Here is a 17,964-nt window from a genome sequence, read left to right on the forward strand (position 1 = left end):
CTTTTATTAAAAAGACCATAACCCTTACCTGAGGGCATCATATTATCACACTTCAGATAAATTCAATAAAACGTTAGCTGGCTTAATACATAAGGCAGTGAAATTAAGGGAATGCCATTATGTAAGTGATGGTGATGGTATCTTTTGAATCCTTCGTATGTACTTCACTGTACTAAATAACTCGGCATACATTATCTGATTTACCACTCACAACAAATAGGAGATAAGCATTATTACTACATCCTGATAAGTACTCACCCAAGGTTGCACACGTCTAGCAGGTGGGACAGTAGTTCCAAGCCCTGGTAATTTGCTTCCCAGAACCCACCTCCTCCCTGCTACCCTGTGCTGATAGTAACATTCATACCGAGTTGTGGCAGAGAAGGATGTTTTCTGATTTGCACTATTTTCTGATAGGTATTATTCCTGAGACCACAGCTTTTAAAGGCATAGAGCTATTCCTAAATACAGAAAGCAATTCAATTTCTTTGAAACTCCCTTCAGGCCATATATGCCACCTCCTCATAACCATCCAACTCCTTATGAGTACAAAATATGGATGCCATAAAACATAAAATGCATTTGAGGTGGACTGTTTGAGAGGATCCCATTAACCCCTGCTTATAGGACAGCGTTTGTGGATGACCCTTCGAGAAGGGGGGAGATATGTGGAAAGACCCGTGACCCTACTTAGCCCAGTCCTTGTGCTATCACTCACTCAGCGCATGACCTCAAACGGCTCTGTGTAAGGGAAGAGTTTAGGAATCTGACAGAGACATTCTAATCTCAGGTCTGACACTAACTCTATGTCCTTTGGGACATAACTAACTTTCCAGAAATAGTTTCCTTGCGGGTAAAATAGTCAGAGCCGTTGTGGGAATTAAATGAGAAAAGTGTTTGTGAAGTACCTGGCACGTGAGCATAGAAAATGGCTGCCATTGTTATTTATATTGGCAGCATCCGTGCCACGAATAATAATTTGTGATTATTAATGCATTTGTATAGCACTTCCTAAAACTTGTGCAATTTTCCACTGGCCACACCACGGCCCACTTCTTTTGAAGTTAGAGAGGCCGGGGCAGGAGGCCTCAGGACACTGCCTCATAATAGATGCTGCATCTTTGGACACTGGATAAGCCAACCAGGCATGTGCTTATGGCACCAAAACAGAAGACTGAACAGATTGTTTGAAGAGTGTTTGAGAGAGAGAGAGAGAGAGAGTTTTTTTTTAAATTGTAATCATCTGAGAAACAGCTGTTGGCCTTTCTTACTTTTGTTTTGTGGTTTTCAGTTGTTTTCATTTTTACGTAAGGTGGGGATACCAATCTCTATGTATCTCAACCTGCCCATGGATATCAGCAGAATGTGGTGGAGAGAGCACAGGCTTAGCTCCAGACAAGACCGTGCTCAATACTGGCTTCGCGACCTGCTAGATACGGGGCTGTAGGCTGCGCTTTGCTCCCATGGAGCTTCTTTATCCTCATTTATGAAATGGGTATCATGGTACTTCTTACCTCTCATGGTTCTTACCAGGCTTAGAACGAGTCACTCTAACTGAAGCACTTAATAAAGTGTTCCTCTCTGCCTGCTGCTCTGATCTGCAGTGTTTCCAAATGATTCTAGTTCATAATGGTCATCGATACCATTAAGACCGCTAATACGTGGCAAGTCAGGTACTGTGGTAAGCTCTTTACCTGTGTTGTATCATTTAGGCCTTTCAGGGACCAACTGAGGGAGCCTCTAACTATCACTAACATCTTCATTTTATAGATGAAAAAAAAAATGATGAAATAAAGCAGTTAGAAAATGTGCCCAAAGTCACATATCCAGGCAGTGATACAACTGAAACTTGAACCCAGACCGCCTGGCACCTGTTCTCAAACACCAGCTGCTTCCCACATTGTTCCTTCCTCGAGCCCGGCCCAGCATCCTTCCTAATTTCTTCTCGCGGAAGCAACTATTACCCCCAAACCTGCTCTCTTCTCGGGCATGAATGGCACTCATATTGGAGCCAGCTTAAGCCTATGTGTTACCACCGTTAAGCCTTGTGCTATGGTGTCTATCTAGATGCCTGGCCTCCAGCAGGTGCTGAGTGGCCACTGCTGAACGCCTCCAGTATGTTCTCTAGGCTGCTAGAACATACAGAACTTGTCTTAACGGAACTTCTGTCTTAGAGAAGAAAGTTCATTTTCCACGTTAAATTCAGCGCCACTGGGACATTCCAGATTCATAATCTCTGTGAAGAATTCTTGCTTTGGTTACCTGTAACCTCACTTTTCCAAGAGATTTCTGCTCCTACTACACAGGGCAATTGAATGGCGCTCAGCCCCTGTGAAAACAGAAACACTCTGGATTTTGGCTTGCTCCTCTTTTCCCATGCAAACCAGAGCTGTCATAGTAATTAGCCCTCAAGGGCTAGAGAATATATTTTCAGTAAGTAGCTGGGTCTTCCGACTTTAAAGTTCAAATCTGTGCCTGTTTCAATTAACAGAATTCTCTGTCAAGAGATAACTGCCTTGAACCCACCTCCTAGAGCCTTTTTTTTTTTTAAGATTTTATTTCTTTATTTGACAGAAAGAGACACAGTGAGAGAGGGAACACAAGCAGGGGGAGTGGGAGAGGGAGAAGCAGGCTTCCCGCTGAGCAGGGAGAGGCTCCATGAGGGGCTCGATCCCAGGACCCTGGGACCATGACCTGAGCCGAAGGCAGACGCTTAACGACTGAGCCACCCAGGCGCCCCTCCTAGAGCCCTTTTGCCCTTTGGCTCACCAAGTCACACAAGAGCCACTGGTGGTTAAGAGGCCTGGAGAATCCTACCAGGCCAGATCGTGTTTCCTAGAACATAGCTCTTTGAGCCAATATTTGTTTGCAAGTTTGAATACAGATATCTTTTTTTTTTTGAGAAGCAATTTTATATGCTGTTGCTTGCTAATTACATTTCATTTAATCACTTTTGATCATCATTTATGCACCTAACAAGCATTTATTGATTGCTTTCTGGGTGCAAAGCAATGGTGAGGTCCTCCTGGTTTTCTTTTATTCCTCCTTTTGATTTGATAATGGAGGGGAGGATTTAATAGACATTATACTCCTTCCATCTGCCACATCTTTAATGCAACCTTAAATGGGCTAGAGTCTGCTGCAGGTCCCTGGGGCACTCCACACTTGCCTACTTTCAATCACTAAGTTCTCTAAAAGATATGTCAGCAAGTTCTCTACCTTTGGGCTCAGGGCCAACACATTAAAATTAATTCAGTAGCAAAATTACCAAACTAAGATATGTCATTACCATTTCATTGCCCCCATAAACTGTGTTAATCATGTATTTTTTCCGAAAAGTAATTTTTCAATTCAACTTTAATGGCACTTTATAAACTACAATCAAACTTATTCTTGCTCTAACACAGTTACATTTGCTCCATGATTTTATTGGGACTGTCTGTATTTTCATTGCCTTCTTTTTCACTGGCTCACATTTCCCCAAAATTTAGATGTGATAATCCCGCCGAATGTTCCTTACTCCTACAATCATTTTGGATAGAACCGCTATCTCAAATAGTGCTTTGATTTCTACTGATCTCCATTCATTCATTCATTCATTTATTCATTCACTCAACAAATACTATTTTTCTTTGTAGAAATGTAGCAGTAGGCACTTGTCTTACTTTGCTCGGGCTGCCATAACAGAATATCATAGACTCGGTGGCTTAAAACACAGAAATTTATTTTCTCACATTTTTGGAGGCTGGAAAGTCCTCCCCAGGCTTCAGGTAGCCCCATCTCTAAGGCTACCATCAGTGACCCTCTATAAGGCCTGTTGAACAGAGGCGGTGGCCCCCATTCTTTGAAACCAAGAAGGTTTCAAGGAGCCCTGATGATCTCTGAATCACCTTCAGGGTTATTCTTCCCTTTTCTGGAAGAATGGCACACATTTATGGCTGAATAGCTCTGTTGTCCTGTCCTGCAGGATCTAAGAAATCTGACAGCCTTCCTTCATTTTGTCTCATTTGTTCTAACCCCTTTAGTTTTTCTGTCCCCTGCTGGTGGTGTTGCTGCTGGTATAATCCCCATCTCTATTCCTGGCTTCTGCTGAGCTGGTTGCTTAAGCCCAGGAGTAGCACCTATATCTCCTTGTCAAATGGCTGTACAGCCATACCCTGAGTGTTCTCTTCAGAACAGATTTCTCATTTTTGGCAATACGGATAGGCTGAGAATTTCCCAAATCTTCAAGTTATGGTTCTTTTTTTTTAAGATTTATTTATTTACTTACTTATTTAGAGAGAGAGAGCAGGGTGTGGGGGAGAAGCAAAGGGAGAGGGAGAGGGAGAGAAATCCTCTAGCAGACTCCTCTCTGAGCCCAGAGCCTGACACAGGGCTCGATCCCAGGACCTTGAGATCATGACGTGAGCCAAAACCAAGAGTCAGCTGGTTAACTGACTGAGCCACCCAGGCATCCCTGGTTCTTTTTTATTTAACAATTCCTTCTTCAATTCATCTCTCTCCTTTCCCACACTTTACTATAAGCAGTCAGGAGTAACCAAGATACTCCTTCCAACCTTTGCTAAACATCTCCTCAGCTAAATATCTAATTCCGTCACTTGTAAATTCAACCTTCCACAAAATACTAGAACATAGTTCAGCCAAGTTCTTTGCCATTTTATAACAGAATGGCCTTTCCTCCAGTTCCCAATAATATGTTCCTCATTTCCACCGGAGACCTCACCAGAATCACCCTTAACATCCCTATCTCTAGCATGCACCTTAAAACTTTTCCAGCCCCTACCCATTACCCAGTTCCAAAGCTTCTTCCACATGCTTAGGTATCTATTACACCAGCAGCCACCTTCTCAGTACCGGAATTTGTATTAGTCGGGGTTATCCAGAGAAACAGAACCAACAGGATTTTGCATGAGTGTGTGTGTGTGTGTGTGTGTGTGTGTGTGTGTGTGTGTGTGTGACGAGAGAGAGACAGAGAGAGATTTAGAAAGAATTGGCTCACATGATTATGGAGGCTGAGAATCCCAAGATCTGTTGTCAGCAAGTTGGAGACCCAGATGGTTTAGTTCCAATCTGAGTCCAAAGGCTTGAGAACCAGGAAAGCTAAGGGTGTAGTTCCAGTCCCCAAGCTGGCAGGCTCAAGATCCAAGAAGACAGTGTTTCAGTTCTAGTCCAAAGGCAGGAAAAGACTAATGACCCAGCTGAAAGTGGTCGGGTAGTAGGAGCTCCCTCTTACTCAGGCTTTTTGTTCTATTCAGGTCTTCCACTGATTGGATGAGTCCCCCCCCCCCCCCCCCCCCATATCAAGGATGGTGATCTGCTTTACTCAGTCTCCTGACTCACATGTTAATCTTATCCAGACATATCCCCACAGATACCTCGGAATGTTTGACCAAATGTCTGGGCATCCCATGGCCCCATCAAGTTGACAAATACAATGAACCATCGTAACATTATAGGACTCACAAAAATCATTAAGACAGTTTCTGCCCTTGAAAAGCTTACAAATTTGTGCCAGGGCCAGACTAGACACAAGGTGGAAGGAGACAGCTGCTATAGTAAAGGCAAGGGAAAGTGTTATGGGAGAGTAGAGAGCCTATTAATTTTGTCTTGGCAGATCAAAAGAAGGTTTCATGCAAGGGCTGCCATCTGAACAGCCTTGAATATAAGTAGAATTTGGATAACTGGTGCTAAAGGAGAAGAGAGAACTATAAATTTTAGGTGCAAGATGAACAGGGGTGTGAAGATGCATAATATAGTTGTATAACCAGCACTAGCCTGGAATGTCTTGGATATTAGTCTGTCAAGTAAAAACAACTGAAAAGCAAATGAAATCTTTAAAGCATGTTCAAGAAAATGCCAAGGCAGGGGATGGGGTGTGCTGCACTCATATTACACAGCAAAACTTCATACTATCCTCTTTCATGATTTCTCTCCCAAATCTCGCACATAATTCTCTCCCAAATCTCTCCACCATGCATAGCAGCTGCTCCCAAGTCTCTCCTCTCTCACACTTTAAAGCCCCCAAAACATCCTCCCAAGCCAGCCCATGTACAGGTTTTCTTTCCGCTGCCTCTTTTTTAACCGATAATTTTTCTCCCATCAGTAACTCTTTGTTCTTTCTAATATAAATCCATCTGGCTTAGCTTCTCCAGCTCTGTCCCTCGTCCATTACCTTCACCTACTTTCCAAAGGCCTAGGAGCCAATGAGTTCCAATCCCTAAGAGGCTAGAAGAGGTGAAACGTCAAGATATCCTTGTGTTCATAATGTTTTATCTCTGAAATCTGAAAAATAGCATGTACGCTTTGCTTATGTATCTTTCCAGTGAACGCAGAAAATCAATAAATCACTTGATATACATAAACAGTAGAGACTATGAAAGGACGTGGTAGGAAATGAGGCTGGAAAGGTAGCAATAAGAGCTAATGCCTAGGGTGCAATCACTATGTGCCATGCAGTATTTGCACCAAGTAGCATTTAGCTTTGAAGGCCATGCTAGTGTGTCTGAATTTTAGTCCACAGCCCTTGGGAACCATGGAAGATTAGTGATTATAAAACTGACATGTCCAGATTGTATTTTAAGGTCTACCTATAAGATTAATGCAATTTTACAAAATAGATTGGACGGAGGCAAAGATCAGAGGCAAGAATAGCAATAAGGAAGCTAAGAAGTACAGCTGAGAAGTGCTCAGGACCCATCAATTTGGATTTTTTGGGTTGTAAGAAAGAGAGGTTTGTGCAGACTGTTTTAATATAAAGTGTCTGTGTAAAGAATACTCCGAGATTGGGACAGGAACTAGGCTTGAAAACCCTCAGGATCTAAGACAGCTCTAGGGATGGAGGACTCTCTTCCTCTTTCTCTCTCATGTTCTCTCCCTCACACTTCTTTCTAACTGCTCCATTCTCCTCTTGGGCTCAAATACCCCTCCTCCCCTTCACTTCACATCCAGTCACAGAAGGAGCCTCTCAAGAAGATTTGGTTAATTAAATCACCCTTATAGGCATCCCCAGCCAGCAGCCTCCAGTGAGGAACGAACAGTTGGCCAATCCTTCACAGACTGCCCAGGCCATCCAGTGGGCAAGTGGGGGGAGAGGCCGTGGACACGGCTGGCATCATAATTAATATTTCTACTGGTGGTATGTTTGGAGAGGAGGGGGTGCCTTCTAACTTAAGCCAAAAAGTTAATTTAATAAGTACCATTCTTCATTTTACCGTTGCTCGCAACTATAACCTTGACCAAGGCACTTATCTCTTCTCTGCTTTGGTTTCTTCATCATTCAAATGGAGATACAAGTAACAGTACTCTAGAAATTAGCATTCTTCCAAATTGCTAGCCACATTTAGTTAACATGAGATTTCACTTCTGGGCCCCTTCTGGTTAACTAAGAATAACAATACCTTATGTGTGTAATTACAGTTTGCAAATCAAGTTCACATCCATTTGATTTGATCCTCACAAGAACCCTTTAAGGTAGGTAAGACAGATATTACCTCCATTTTTCTGAGACCCAGAGAGGTTACATGACTTATTCAAGGTCACACAGCTATCAAGTGACAAAGCCAGGACTTGAATTCTCATCTTCAGTCTCCAAGATCAGTATGTTCTCCTCTTGGTGCCTCTCAAGGGTTTGGTTGCTTGTTCTCAAGGAGCAGATCTGCTGTAGACTCAAGCCTCCTGTCTTCCTGTTCTTTCTATTCTTATGTCTTCTTCTTCTTCTTTTTTTTTTTAATGCCTCTCCTGTTCTCCTATATTTCTAATTTATTACAGAAGTCTCTGTTTTGCCTTTGGTAATGAAGGGTTTGGTTCTAGACATTCGACAACTTCCCTGGGCACTGACCCTTGCTTCCTGAATTGCAGGGAGACACTCCATTACAGTCACCACTCTGACCTCAGCTGGAAACATCGGGGAGGATGGAATCCTAAGCTGCACTTTTGAACCTGACATCAAGCTTTCTGATATCGTGATACAGTGGCTGAAGGAAGGTGTTATAGGCTTGGTACATGAGTTCAAAGAAGGCAAAGACGACCTGTCAGACCAAGATGAAATGTTCAGAGGCCGGACAGCAGTGTTTGCTGATCAAGTAATAGGTGGCAATGCCTCTCTGAGGCTGAAAAACGTGCAACTCGCAGATGCTGGCACCTACAAATGTTACATCATCACCTCCAAAGGCAAGGGGAATGCCAACCTTGAGTATAAAACTGGAGGTGAGTTACTTTTGGCAAAGGGGAAAGAGAGCGCCCCACAGTATTTGGGGCTAAAGACCACAGGATGCTGCTGAAATATTTTATGTTCATGAGTGACCTGTAAGACAAAGACCATCCCGCCACCAGCCATCCTTGCTGTCCAAGACCCGCACCAACTCCAAAAATAGCCCCCCCTATAAGATTAAGTCTTAAAATCTTCTGTTCTGGACTCTACTCTTCTCTGGATTTTCAGGTATATTCCCTGAAATAGTTTGCCAAAATAAATGTGGTCTCTTTTATGGTAGCCTTTGTTGTTGCTAGTAAGAGAAACCCATGATCTGGCCTGAGATTTTTCTGTGCTAAGTAGGCTCTAGCCCAAGTCTGAAATCAGTCTCCAGAGACTCATGGCAGTGCAACCTATTTTAGGAGAAGTTCAAAGGGAACTAACCAAAAACAATAATGTTCTATAAACTCACTAATCCTCCCCCAGTGAAATCCCACCCTTCGTTATCGACTCAGCTTGGTGAATTTATGTATAAGAAACTCAGAGAGGTACTGTGAGGAGTAAAAAGATGATTAAGGAAACTAGATGATGGTCCCTCCTCTTGCAGAGCTCACAGGACACAGCTTACAGAGTTGAGGGCTGGGGTGGAGATAAGAAAAATAGGTAGGTATCTATCATAATCAGTAAAGTTTATCAAATGTTTTAAGAGAAATACAGAGTGATTTGGGGATGCAGAGGGAGAGAGGGATCACATCCAAATGCATAGGGAGGGAAAGGGATAGGAGAGCCCCCATGGAGAATTTGGCATTTGAGGAAGGCCTCACAAAATAGGCAGAAAGTATCCTGAGGGCTCTGGCCTACACAAGTCTGCACAGGCCTTCCTTGGACACTTTATAACAATGTGTTTCTATTGGTGATCTAGAGCCAGACCTGGGCAAGTACTGGGGCCTGGGCAAGGCAAACTCACTGAGCCTCAGTTTCTTCATCTTAAAATGGGGATTAATAGGGTCATGTCAAAAGGACCCTGGAGCCAACGGAAAGGGCTTCCAATGACAAAGCTGGAACAATCTGAGCAACAAAACAAACAGCATAGTAGTAAATGAAAACTCCAAGTATAAAATAAATACACATGAATCCATACTTCCATACATATGAGGGAGATGACACAAATTTTCCTTACAGATGAATTCCAAATAACGTATTTCGATCTCCCCACTCCAGGAGGTGGAGCCTAGTACTTCCTCATTTGACCACACTCAGGGTGTGTTTTCTTAGTGAAGTCCAACTTCCAGAGGAACGTGGCAAACACTGCCTCAGCAAGGTGATCAAAGTTAACATCATCAATGAGAAGTCATGTCAGTAGTATGCATTCTGATGTGATATGATGAGGAGGGCACTTTTCCTTCTGTGGCCTTCCTCACCAAAACCCATAGCTTCAATCTAATCATGAGAAAAACCCCAGACAAATTCCAGTAGAGGTGCACCCTACAAAATACCTGACCTGGACCACGCAAACTGTCAAGATCATGAAAAACATGGAAAGACTGAGAAACTGACACAGACCAGAGGAACCTAAGAGGACAAGCCAACTAAATGCAATATGGGATCCTGGGAAGAAAAAGAAGGACATTGGTGGAAAAACTGGTAAAATACAGATAAAATCTGGAGATGAGTTAATAGTTATATACCAAAGATGGTTTCTCAGTTTTGGCAAATGTACCATGGTTGTTTAAGATGTTAACATTAAGGAAAATGGTGAGGTGTATGCAAGACCTCTCCGTGTTACCTTGGCAATGTTTCTGTAAATCTAAAATTATTCCAAAATTAAAAACTTGTTTTTTAAATGGTGATAATAATAGAGATCCCTAGAATGGTTGTGAGGATCAAATGAAATAATGTCTGGAATTTGGTACCTGGCACGGAGCGCACCCTCCGTGGTGGTTCATTGTCATGTACGGTCAGCTCCTTACATCATCTCCCAGGAGCTCATTCCCTGCCTGCTGTGAGCAGATGAGTCTCATCTCCCCTGCTAGATGGAAGATTCTTTAAGGGCAAAGCAAGGTCTTTCCTTTCACTGCTCACTCAGTCCCAGCATACTCCCAGTCAAAGGAAAGTGCTAAATAAATTAATAACTTGGATCTTGCCATTTGGCATAATAAGCATTTTATAGTCAAAAGTCCAGGCCTTAACATTTTTCCACAAATGTTTCAATGCCTGGGTATTAGCGGAAGCTAGTCTTAATTTCAAAATTCATTGACCTCCCCAATAAGGAGGATTATCTTAGAAGAAAAAAAATGGCTGTCTCTACCCCTGGATACCAGGGCTGGAGAGTCTCCACCCAAGCAAAATCCAAACCCCCATGATGACAAGGCCCGTGTATGGAATTTCTGTGGGTGACAGGTGAATGCTGTTTGTTCCTTCTCCCTCTCCCTCCCCACCCTAACTTTATCCTCCAGGCGGAAAAATAAATAAAATCCAAGAGACTTCACAGGTGCCTGAGAAAATGTCCAAAATCCCTAAGGAATAAACATTTTGTGATCAACTTTCTCCCTTATCTTTAAGGGTTGAACTGGAACTCCCCTTAGTTGGAGAAATCTATCTGTTGTAACAATTATACCTAGAACTTAGGTCCTGGGAGTTTGTGATTTTGGCCAAAGGGTTGTACAAATCATTATGTGCATCTACAATACAATGGGCCATACACGGATGGCCTACTGGGGAAGTACTGAGTCACTTCAATGGTGGAAATGACTGTGTTTTTAAGACCTAGCACTTCAAAGACTATATTGTTTTATCTGTATGACCTTGACATCTGCCCCTCTTGACTTCCAACCCTGCAGCCTTCAGCATCCCAGAGGTGAATGTGGACTATAACGCCAGCTCAGAGAGCTTACGGTGTGAGGCTCCCCGATGGTTCCCCCAGCCTACAGTGGTCTGGGCATCCCAAGTTGACCAGGGAGCCAACTTCTCAGAAGTCTCCAATACCAGCTTTGAGCTGAACTCTGAGAATGTGACCATGAAGGTTGTGTCTGTACTCTACAATGTCACGATCAACAACACATACTCCTGTATGATTGAGAACAACATTGCCAAAGCCACGGGGGATATCAGAGTGACAGGTGGGTTTCTCCACGCTTTTTGCATGGGTTTATTGGGCTAAAATCAAATACAAATTAAAATCTAATTGGTTTAACAGACATATTATGTATCGGGTTATAGAAAGCTTGAGAGTTCTCTTCATGGAGAACTTGACCACAATTATAGTTGGGATTGCATTACATAAGAAGACTAATACAAAACAATATTTTATGGAATAGAGGTCAAAAATCACAATGAGGCTTCATCTTGTACGCCTTCTCACTGACTGGGGGTAGTTGCCTGGAGAGCAGTATTTAGGATTCTGTAGTCCTAACTCAATAAGACTGTTTTGGTGAAACAATGAGGAAAATGACAATTATTGGATATCTTTGATATATTCAGCTGGTGATCTATATCCCAAGCCCCCCAACCAAAACTAATTTGGTTCTAGCCTGCCTTTGAGAAGATTTTTCATCTGAAGACTAAAAGTCTTAGGGTCCAACTCCAGCTTAGTCTCATTCAACCCGTCTAGGGCTGGCTCATGATCCCACTAATATTGGCCCAGGATTAGTCAGAAAGCTCTAGATTGAACTGGCCTCCCAGGCTAAAGAAACTAGGACTCAGAGCGGCCCAGCACCCTAGTTTCCCTACCTTAGTACATAAAAAAAACTAGGGTTGAGCTAGTGTCAAGAAAATGTACAGACTGGATTATGACTTTTAAGACCATCCCTACTGCAGCTGAATTAAATTCAATCTATAGTGGAAGGAGTATGTCAGGAGAACTGCTGTCTTATATCAAGCCCACAACCAGGTGGGATACCTTGTACAATTAAGTGCCTTATAAATGTTTGCTGAATTCATAAAAAAATATGAATAAATCATATTTTTTCAGCTTACTTTTTAATTTAAAAGTATATATATGAAAAGGCAACCTATGAAATGGGAGAAAGTATTTGCAAATCATATATCTGATATCCAGAATATATAAAGAACTCCTACAACTCAACAACAAAAAAAATCAAATAACCCGATTAAAAAATGGACAAAGGCCTTGAATAGACATTTCTCCGAGAAGATAAACAAATGGCCAACAAACATGAAAAGATGCTCAATATCACTAATCATCGGAGAAATGCAAATCCAAATCACAGTATCACCTCACAAGCATTAGGATAGCTAGTATTAAAGAATCTGGAAAATAACAAGTATTGGTGAGGGTGTGAAGAAATTGGAACACTTACATGTGTTGATGAGATTGTAAAATGGTGCAACTGCTATGGAAAACAGTATGGGGATGCCTCAAAGAATTTTAAAAATAGAACTACCATATGATCTAACAATACCATTTCTGTGTATACATCCCAAAGAATTGAAAGCAAGTTCTTAAAGAGATATTTGTACACCCATGTTCATAGCAGCATGATTCACAATGGACAAGAGATGGAAGCAACCCAAAATGTCCCTAGCAGATGAATGAATAAACTAAATGTGGTATATTGGGGCGCCTGGGTGGCTCAGTTGGTTGTGTCCAGCTCTCCATTTCAGCTCAGGTCATGATCTCAGGGTTGTGAGATGGAGCCCCATGTCGGGCTCCGTGCCAGGTGTGGAACCTGCTTAAGATTCTCTCTCTCCCTCCCCCTCTGCCTCTCCCCACGATCCCCCACTCAGGCGTACTCTCTCTAAAAAAAAAAAAAAGTGGTGTATATATATATGCATATATATATATATATATGCATATATATATACATATACACACACACACACACATATATATATACAATGGAATACTATTCATCCTTTAAAAGGAAGGAAATTCACATGCTACAACATAAATAAATTTTCAGGCTATCATGCTAAGTGAAATAAGCCAGTTGTAGACAAATACTCTATGATTCTACTTATATGAGATATCTAAAGTAGTAGTCAAATTCACAGGAACAGAAAGTAGAATGGTGGTTACCAGCACTTTGTGGGGGAGGGAAAAGCAAAGAGAGTTGTTTAATGGGTATAGAGTTTCAGATTTGCAAAATGAAAAAGTTTTGGAAATCTGTTTCATAATAATGTGAATACACTCAAAACTACTGAACTGTACATTTAAAAATGGTAAAGATGGTAAATTTTATGTTTTTTACCACCAAAAAAAATATCTAACAAACAAATCATACATATGAGAAAAAGAGAGCTCTTCCACCATCCTGAGGAACAAATTGGTGACTAGTGAATAGAATGCTCTTAGTTGATGGTAACAGAAAACCAACTCAAAATAGCCTAAGCTAAACTGAGAATTTAATAAAAGAGTATTAAGGATAGCTCATGGAACCAAGAACAAAAAGAGTAATTTGGCTTCAGGCACTGCTGGAACCAGGAATTTAAACTCCACTGGGATTTTCAACTCTACAGTTTATTCTCTTGTTACTCTCTAATTTAGTTTCTCTTGTTTTAGTCTATAGGGCAGAATGTGATTCCCAAGAGTTCCTAGCTTTAAAAGTGTCTCTCACTCGACAGAGTAACCAGAGTGAGCCTTAATCCCACAGTCTTATTCTACATTCTCAGAAAGGCTCAACTTGCGTCAGTTGCCCACACATAGACCAATGACGCAGTACCTGATGGAAGGCCTTCCCTGAAGAAAAGGGGGAAATGAAGCATTGGGCATTTAGAAGGATGGGTGTTAACAATAGTATCTCAGTTCAGATCTCAATAAATATCTCCAAACTGGATAACTAAAGCCTTCCAATACAAAGGACAGTAACTGAATAAACCACAGATATTAAGCACACCTTTTATTCAGTGAGCAGATTCTTTTTCCCTACATGCTTGTTGAATACATCAGGACAAGTGTCCCAATGTATCAGTACTAAGACTAAATACAATATGGTAGCAAGACATAGCTCAAAATTCAGAAAATAACACAATTCCTTCTTGCCACGTACAAAGTAAGTACTCCGTACATGTTTTTAAACCACTGGATGCGATGGCAGAGTTTACGTCCTGTGTTCTCTGACTCTACTGCTAATTTAGGTTATTCATTCAACAAGTATCTATTGTGTGCCAAATATGTACAAAGCAATTTTTAAGTCCCATGAAATATGGAGGTGAGTGGCACAATAGCATAAATGTCATAAGAGGAATTAATTCCAGTGTAGATGTGGTGTCTAGGGGAAGGAATTGTTAATTATGACTGTGGCTCAGTAGACGAGGCAGAGTTGAAGCTGGGCTTTGAAGGAGAAGAAGAACGGTTTTGATAGAATAGGAAGGTATGAAGTCAGGAGCCTATGTCAATGGCCCAGGGGAGAAATGAGGAGGGCTTTAACTGGGACAGTGTCAATGGAAAGGAAAGGGGAAGAATCAAAAGCTAATGAAAAAAATCATCTTGGTTACACAAATATGAAGGACAAGAGAAAGAGGAAGTCAAAACGGGTCTAATAGTTCTACCCCGGTTGCTTAGGAGGTTAGTAATGCTATCAACCCAAAATTGAAACAGAAGAAGCAACATGAAGGTGAGGGTTTTGGAGATGTTGAGTTGAAAGTGCCCATTGTGCACATAAGTAGGGATGTCTAATGCATGGCACATTACCCAGCATGTGACAGCATTCTCCCCATAACCCTTAACCCTCCCCTACATATTTCCTTCCATGAGAAAGGATTCCCCACCAATGTAATCCTTGTAGCCTCTCTCGTCTCCCTTCTTCCCCTTCTCCCCAGAGGAGGAGGAGTTAATTTATCTGATTAGGGACTTTTGTAGGAGAAGCTAGACACGAAGAGTTTGGCTCCTTCTTTTCCTTTTCTCTCTAGCTAACCCTCAGAAAGTGTGCTCCTCTGAGCCATCAGTTCTTCAGAAGCAGAACCCGCTCTTGCGGCAGGAAGCCTGCCCCAGTCTGGTGCTGCCTGTCACTGGGAAAGTCTAGGGGGCGGCCCATCTGCCTGCAGACAAAGCTCCATCTTTTATCATCAGACTTAACCAATGATAAAGGTGACATTTTGGTCTTCCAGTTGCCTCACTCGTTTTATCTGACCCTTTAATTGGTTCAGAACTCAGCTGGGGAAGAGGCTGTTCCTTACTGGACTCCTTTGAACCCCAACAGCAGGTGCTCAAAAATATTTACTGAATAATTAAATTTTTAACTGACGTATACAGTGGCAACCATAAATCCAGATGTGGAACTCGGGCCAGAGCTCAGACTAAGGAGGTGGGTTTGGAGATGGTCAGATTAGTGGAAATAATGCTTATTGGGCTCGAGTGGGGTCCCTCTTATTGTTGTTACAGGGGATACTCGAGTGCTTATTACGTGCCCGGTCCTGTTCTAAGTGTTTTACATCCTCAAAAGAACTCTATGAAGTCCATTATTACCTTAGCCTTCTTTTCTGGGTGAAGAAACTGAGGCACGTATAGGTTGAGTAACGTGCCTAAAGTCACCCAGCTAGTAAGTGTCAAAGCTGAAACGAACTAAATGAGATTGGATTGTCTAGGAAGCAAACAGAGTAAAAGAAGAGTAATCTCATGTCTTCACTTCTACCTTTCTCGACTTCAAATGAGAACAATACTTTCGCATTGCTTTGTAGTGGTATGATGAAGCAAGTGACACAGAACCTGTAAAGGTCACTGCCTACAGGAAAAAAATGTGTCCGAAGCCAAGGACTGGCCATGACCGCTTATCCTATTCTTTCTTTGGTAAGCAATAACAGTCTCTTTATTGGTCTAGTTTTTCATTTGGCTGAGTGTTCACTGGCGTGGACAACAGAAAGGGACTTCCTTTGAAGAAAGAGAAAGCTCTGATTTTAAGCCAGTTACGGAGAGGTAGAGAATAGGGTACAAAATTGCCCCCAGATTGGGGTATAAGTTGTATTAGAATCAACTTGTTCTGTTTTTCAGATACCTTTCTTTGCCAGGCAGCCACGTGAAGAAGACATCCAGCTTTTCCTCTGTGACCCTGAACTTTTTTCTCTCCCTTTGCAGACTCTGAGATTAGAAGGCGGAGTCACCTACAGCTGCTGAACTCAAAGGCGTCCCTGGGTGTCTCTTCTTTCTTTGCCATCAGCTGGGTACTCCTGCCTCTCTCCCCTTACCTGCTGCTAAAATAATGTGCCCTGGACACAGAGAAACACGCAAAGTCATTAGTACGACAGGTGAGATGAATCAAGAGTGGTGTGGGGATCGGATCTGTGTGTGCTTGCGTTCCCAACAAGAGTCAAGCAACCTCCAGCATCAGCCTCAGAAAGAAACATTTGATAATGCCAGGGCAGTGGGCACTCTTCCTGCTGGTCTTGTGAAAGGTAAATATGTGTGAACAAAGAGTGTAGATCTCATCGATATACTTCCAGCAAAAACAACTCTGCAATTCAAAGATTCGTGTAAATTCAAACGTCTTTTCATTGACCAGGTTATCCATCCACAAGGCATAAAGACAAAGAGGAAGAGATGTTTAGCCCCGATAGTTCCTCTGGACTTCACTGCTACCTTACAAAGCCTCATGACATGCACATAATCACTCACGCAGGTGACCTCCTCCTAGCCCCCCAACAAAGCTCCTATTGACCAGAAGTTTGACAAATGACTCCCCAACTAGCCCCGCCCCTGCTGAGACTTCTGTCACTTCAGTCCTCTGGCTCCCATTATTAGTAGGACATTGCTTTCTGGATATTCTTCTTGTATGGCATCTGTGTACAGCTGAGCTCATGAAGCTCCAATCAGCACTATCACATGACTCAGCGGCATCGCCACCAATGCATCCAGGCTCGCAAACTTAGAGCTATTTCTGTCCCCGCTCTGTCCTTGACGTCCATTTGTTACTAAGCCCCAGAGCATTTTCCCTGGGTTGTCCCTCAGACTGACCCCCAACCCCAACAACCCCAGCCTCCACTGTTTCACACACCAGACTAGTTCTAAAAACCTTAGACTTGCTCCTTCCTCTCCCTGTGTCCATCGATAGGAAATAAGATGCCAAAATAAAATGATTCCAGTGCTATTTTCATCACAGCATTCCTTTGCTCTGGAACTGAACGTGACTCTCTGGGCACTATTGTGTCAAAGTCAAAGTCTTCAGCCATGTGGTCACAGCTCTCAGAGTTTCTTCCCCTGTGCTTCCTGCTTCTCTCAGCTGCCTGCTCCTCTCTCTGGCCTTGCTCCCTCTCTCACTGCCCCTTTCTGGAAGTCTCCTCGACTCTATGGCTATTCAAAGCCACCCTTCCTTCACCCATTTCAATCAAGTGCTTCCCAGCTCATAGCCCACTTTCCTGATGGTCCCTTCGTTCCCCATCCCCTTGGCATGCATGAATAATTTATGATCTCTTACACTCTCAAGGCACATATATTCCTCGCCTAGATTGTTAAGTAGGGCAGGCAAAGATCTGTTGATCTGCTTTTCATTCTTTTCTCCTGTTCTCCAAACACAACAGTGCAGTGCACAAAAGGGATTCTTTGTAAGGAAACCCGCCCGGGCCCACCTCCACGGTTGACAGTGGAGGGAGATTTCCCTAAGGAAACTCTCTCTTGAGGATCTCACTAGTAGAAAAGGAACACACTTTCTTCTTTCCTTGATTAATTATGTGGGCATATTAACGATTAATATCCTGCAACTAGATAATCTAACCTATAAAGGATAGCTGATTCATCTTTATCTTGTATTTCCTTTGAGCAGTAATTTGCAGCCTCTTTTGAAAAGCCATGACATCCGTGTAAGGGACCATGTTCACATGCAGTA

The 17,964-nt window shown here is 42.4% G+C and overlaps 1 protein-coding gene across 2 annotated transcripts in view; it reads left to right on the forward strand.

The window, feature by feature from the left end:
- VTCN1 (V-set domain containing T cell activation inhibitor 1) overlaps positions 1 to 17,964 on the forward strand; it is a 54,683-nt gene that overhangs the window by 34,263 nt on the left and 2,456 nt on the right. For both annotated transcript variants that reach the window (XM_073896073.1, XM_025872527.2), the window contains exons 3-5: positions 7,858 to 8,205; positions 11,029 to 11,307; positions 16,221 to 16,390. In XM_073896073.1, the coding sequence (XP_073752174.1) occupies positions 7,858 to 8,205; positions 11,029 to 11,307; positions 16,221 to 16,345 (752 nt within the window). In that variant the 3' untranslated portion in view covers positions 16,346 to 16,390. The remainder of the gene's footprint in view (positions 1 to 7,857; positions 8,206 to 11,028; positions 11,308 to 16,220; positions 16,391 to 17,964) is intronic.

This window comes from Callorhinus ursinus, unplaced genomic scaffold (assembly GCF_003265705.2).
Source record: "Callorhinus ursinus isolate GAN/ISIS: 27379988/994484 unplaced genomic scaffold, GSC_fseal_2.0 scaffold9, whole genome shotgun sequence".
Classification (NCBI taxonomy): Eukaryota; Metazoa; Chordata; class Mammalia; order Carnivora; family Otariidae; genus Callorhinus; species Callorhinus ursinus.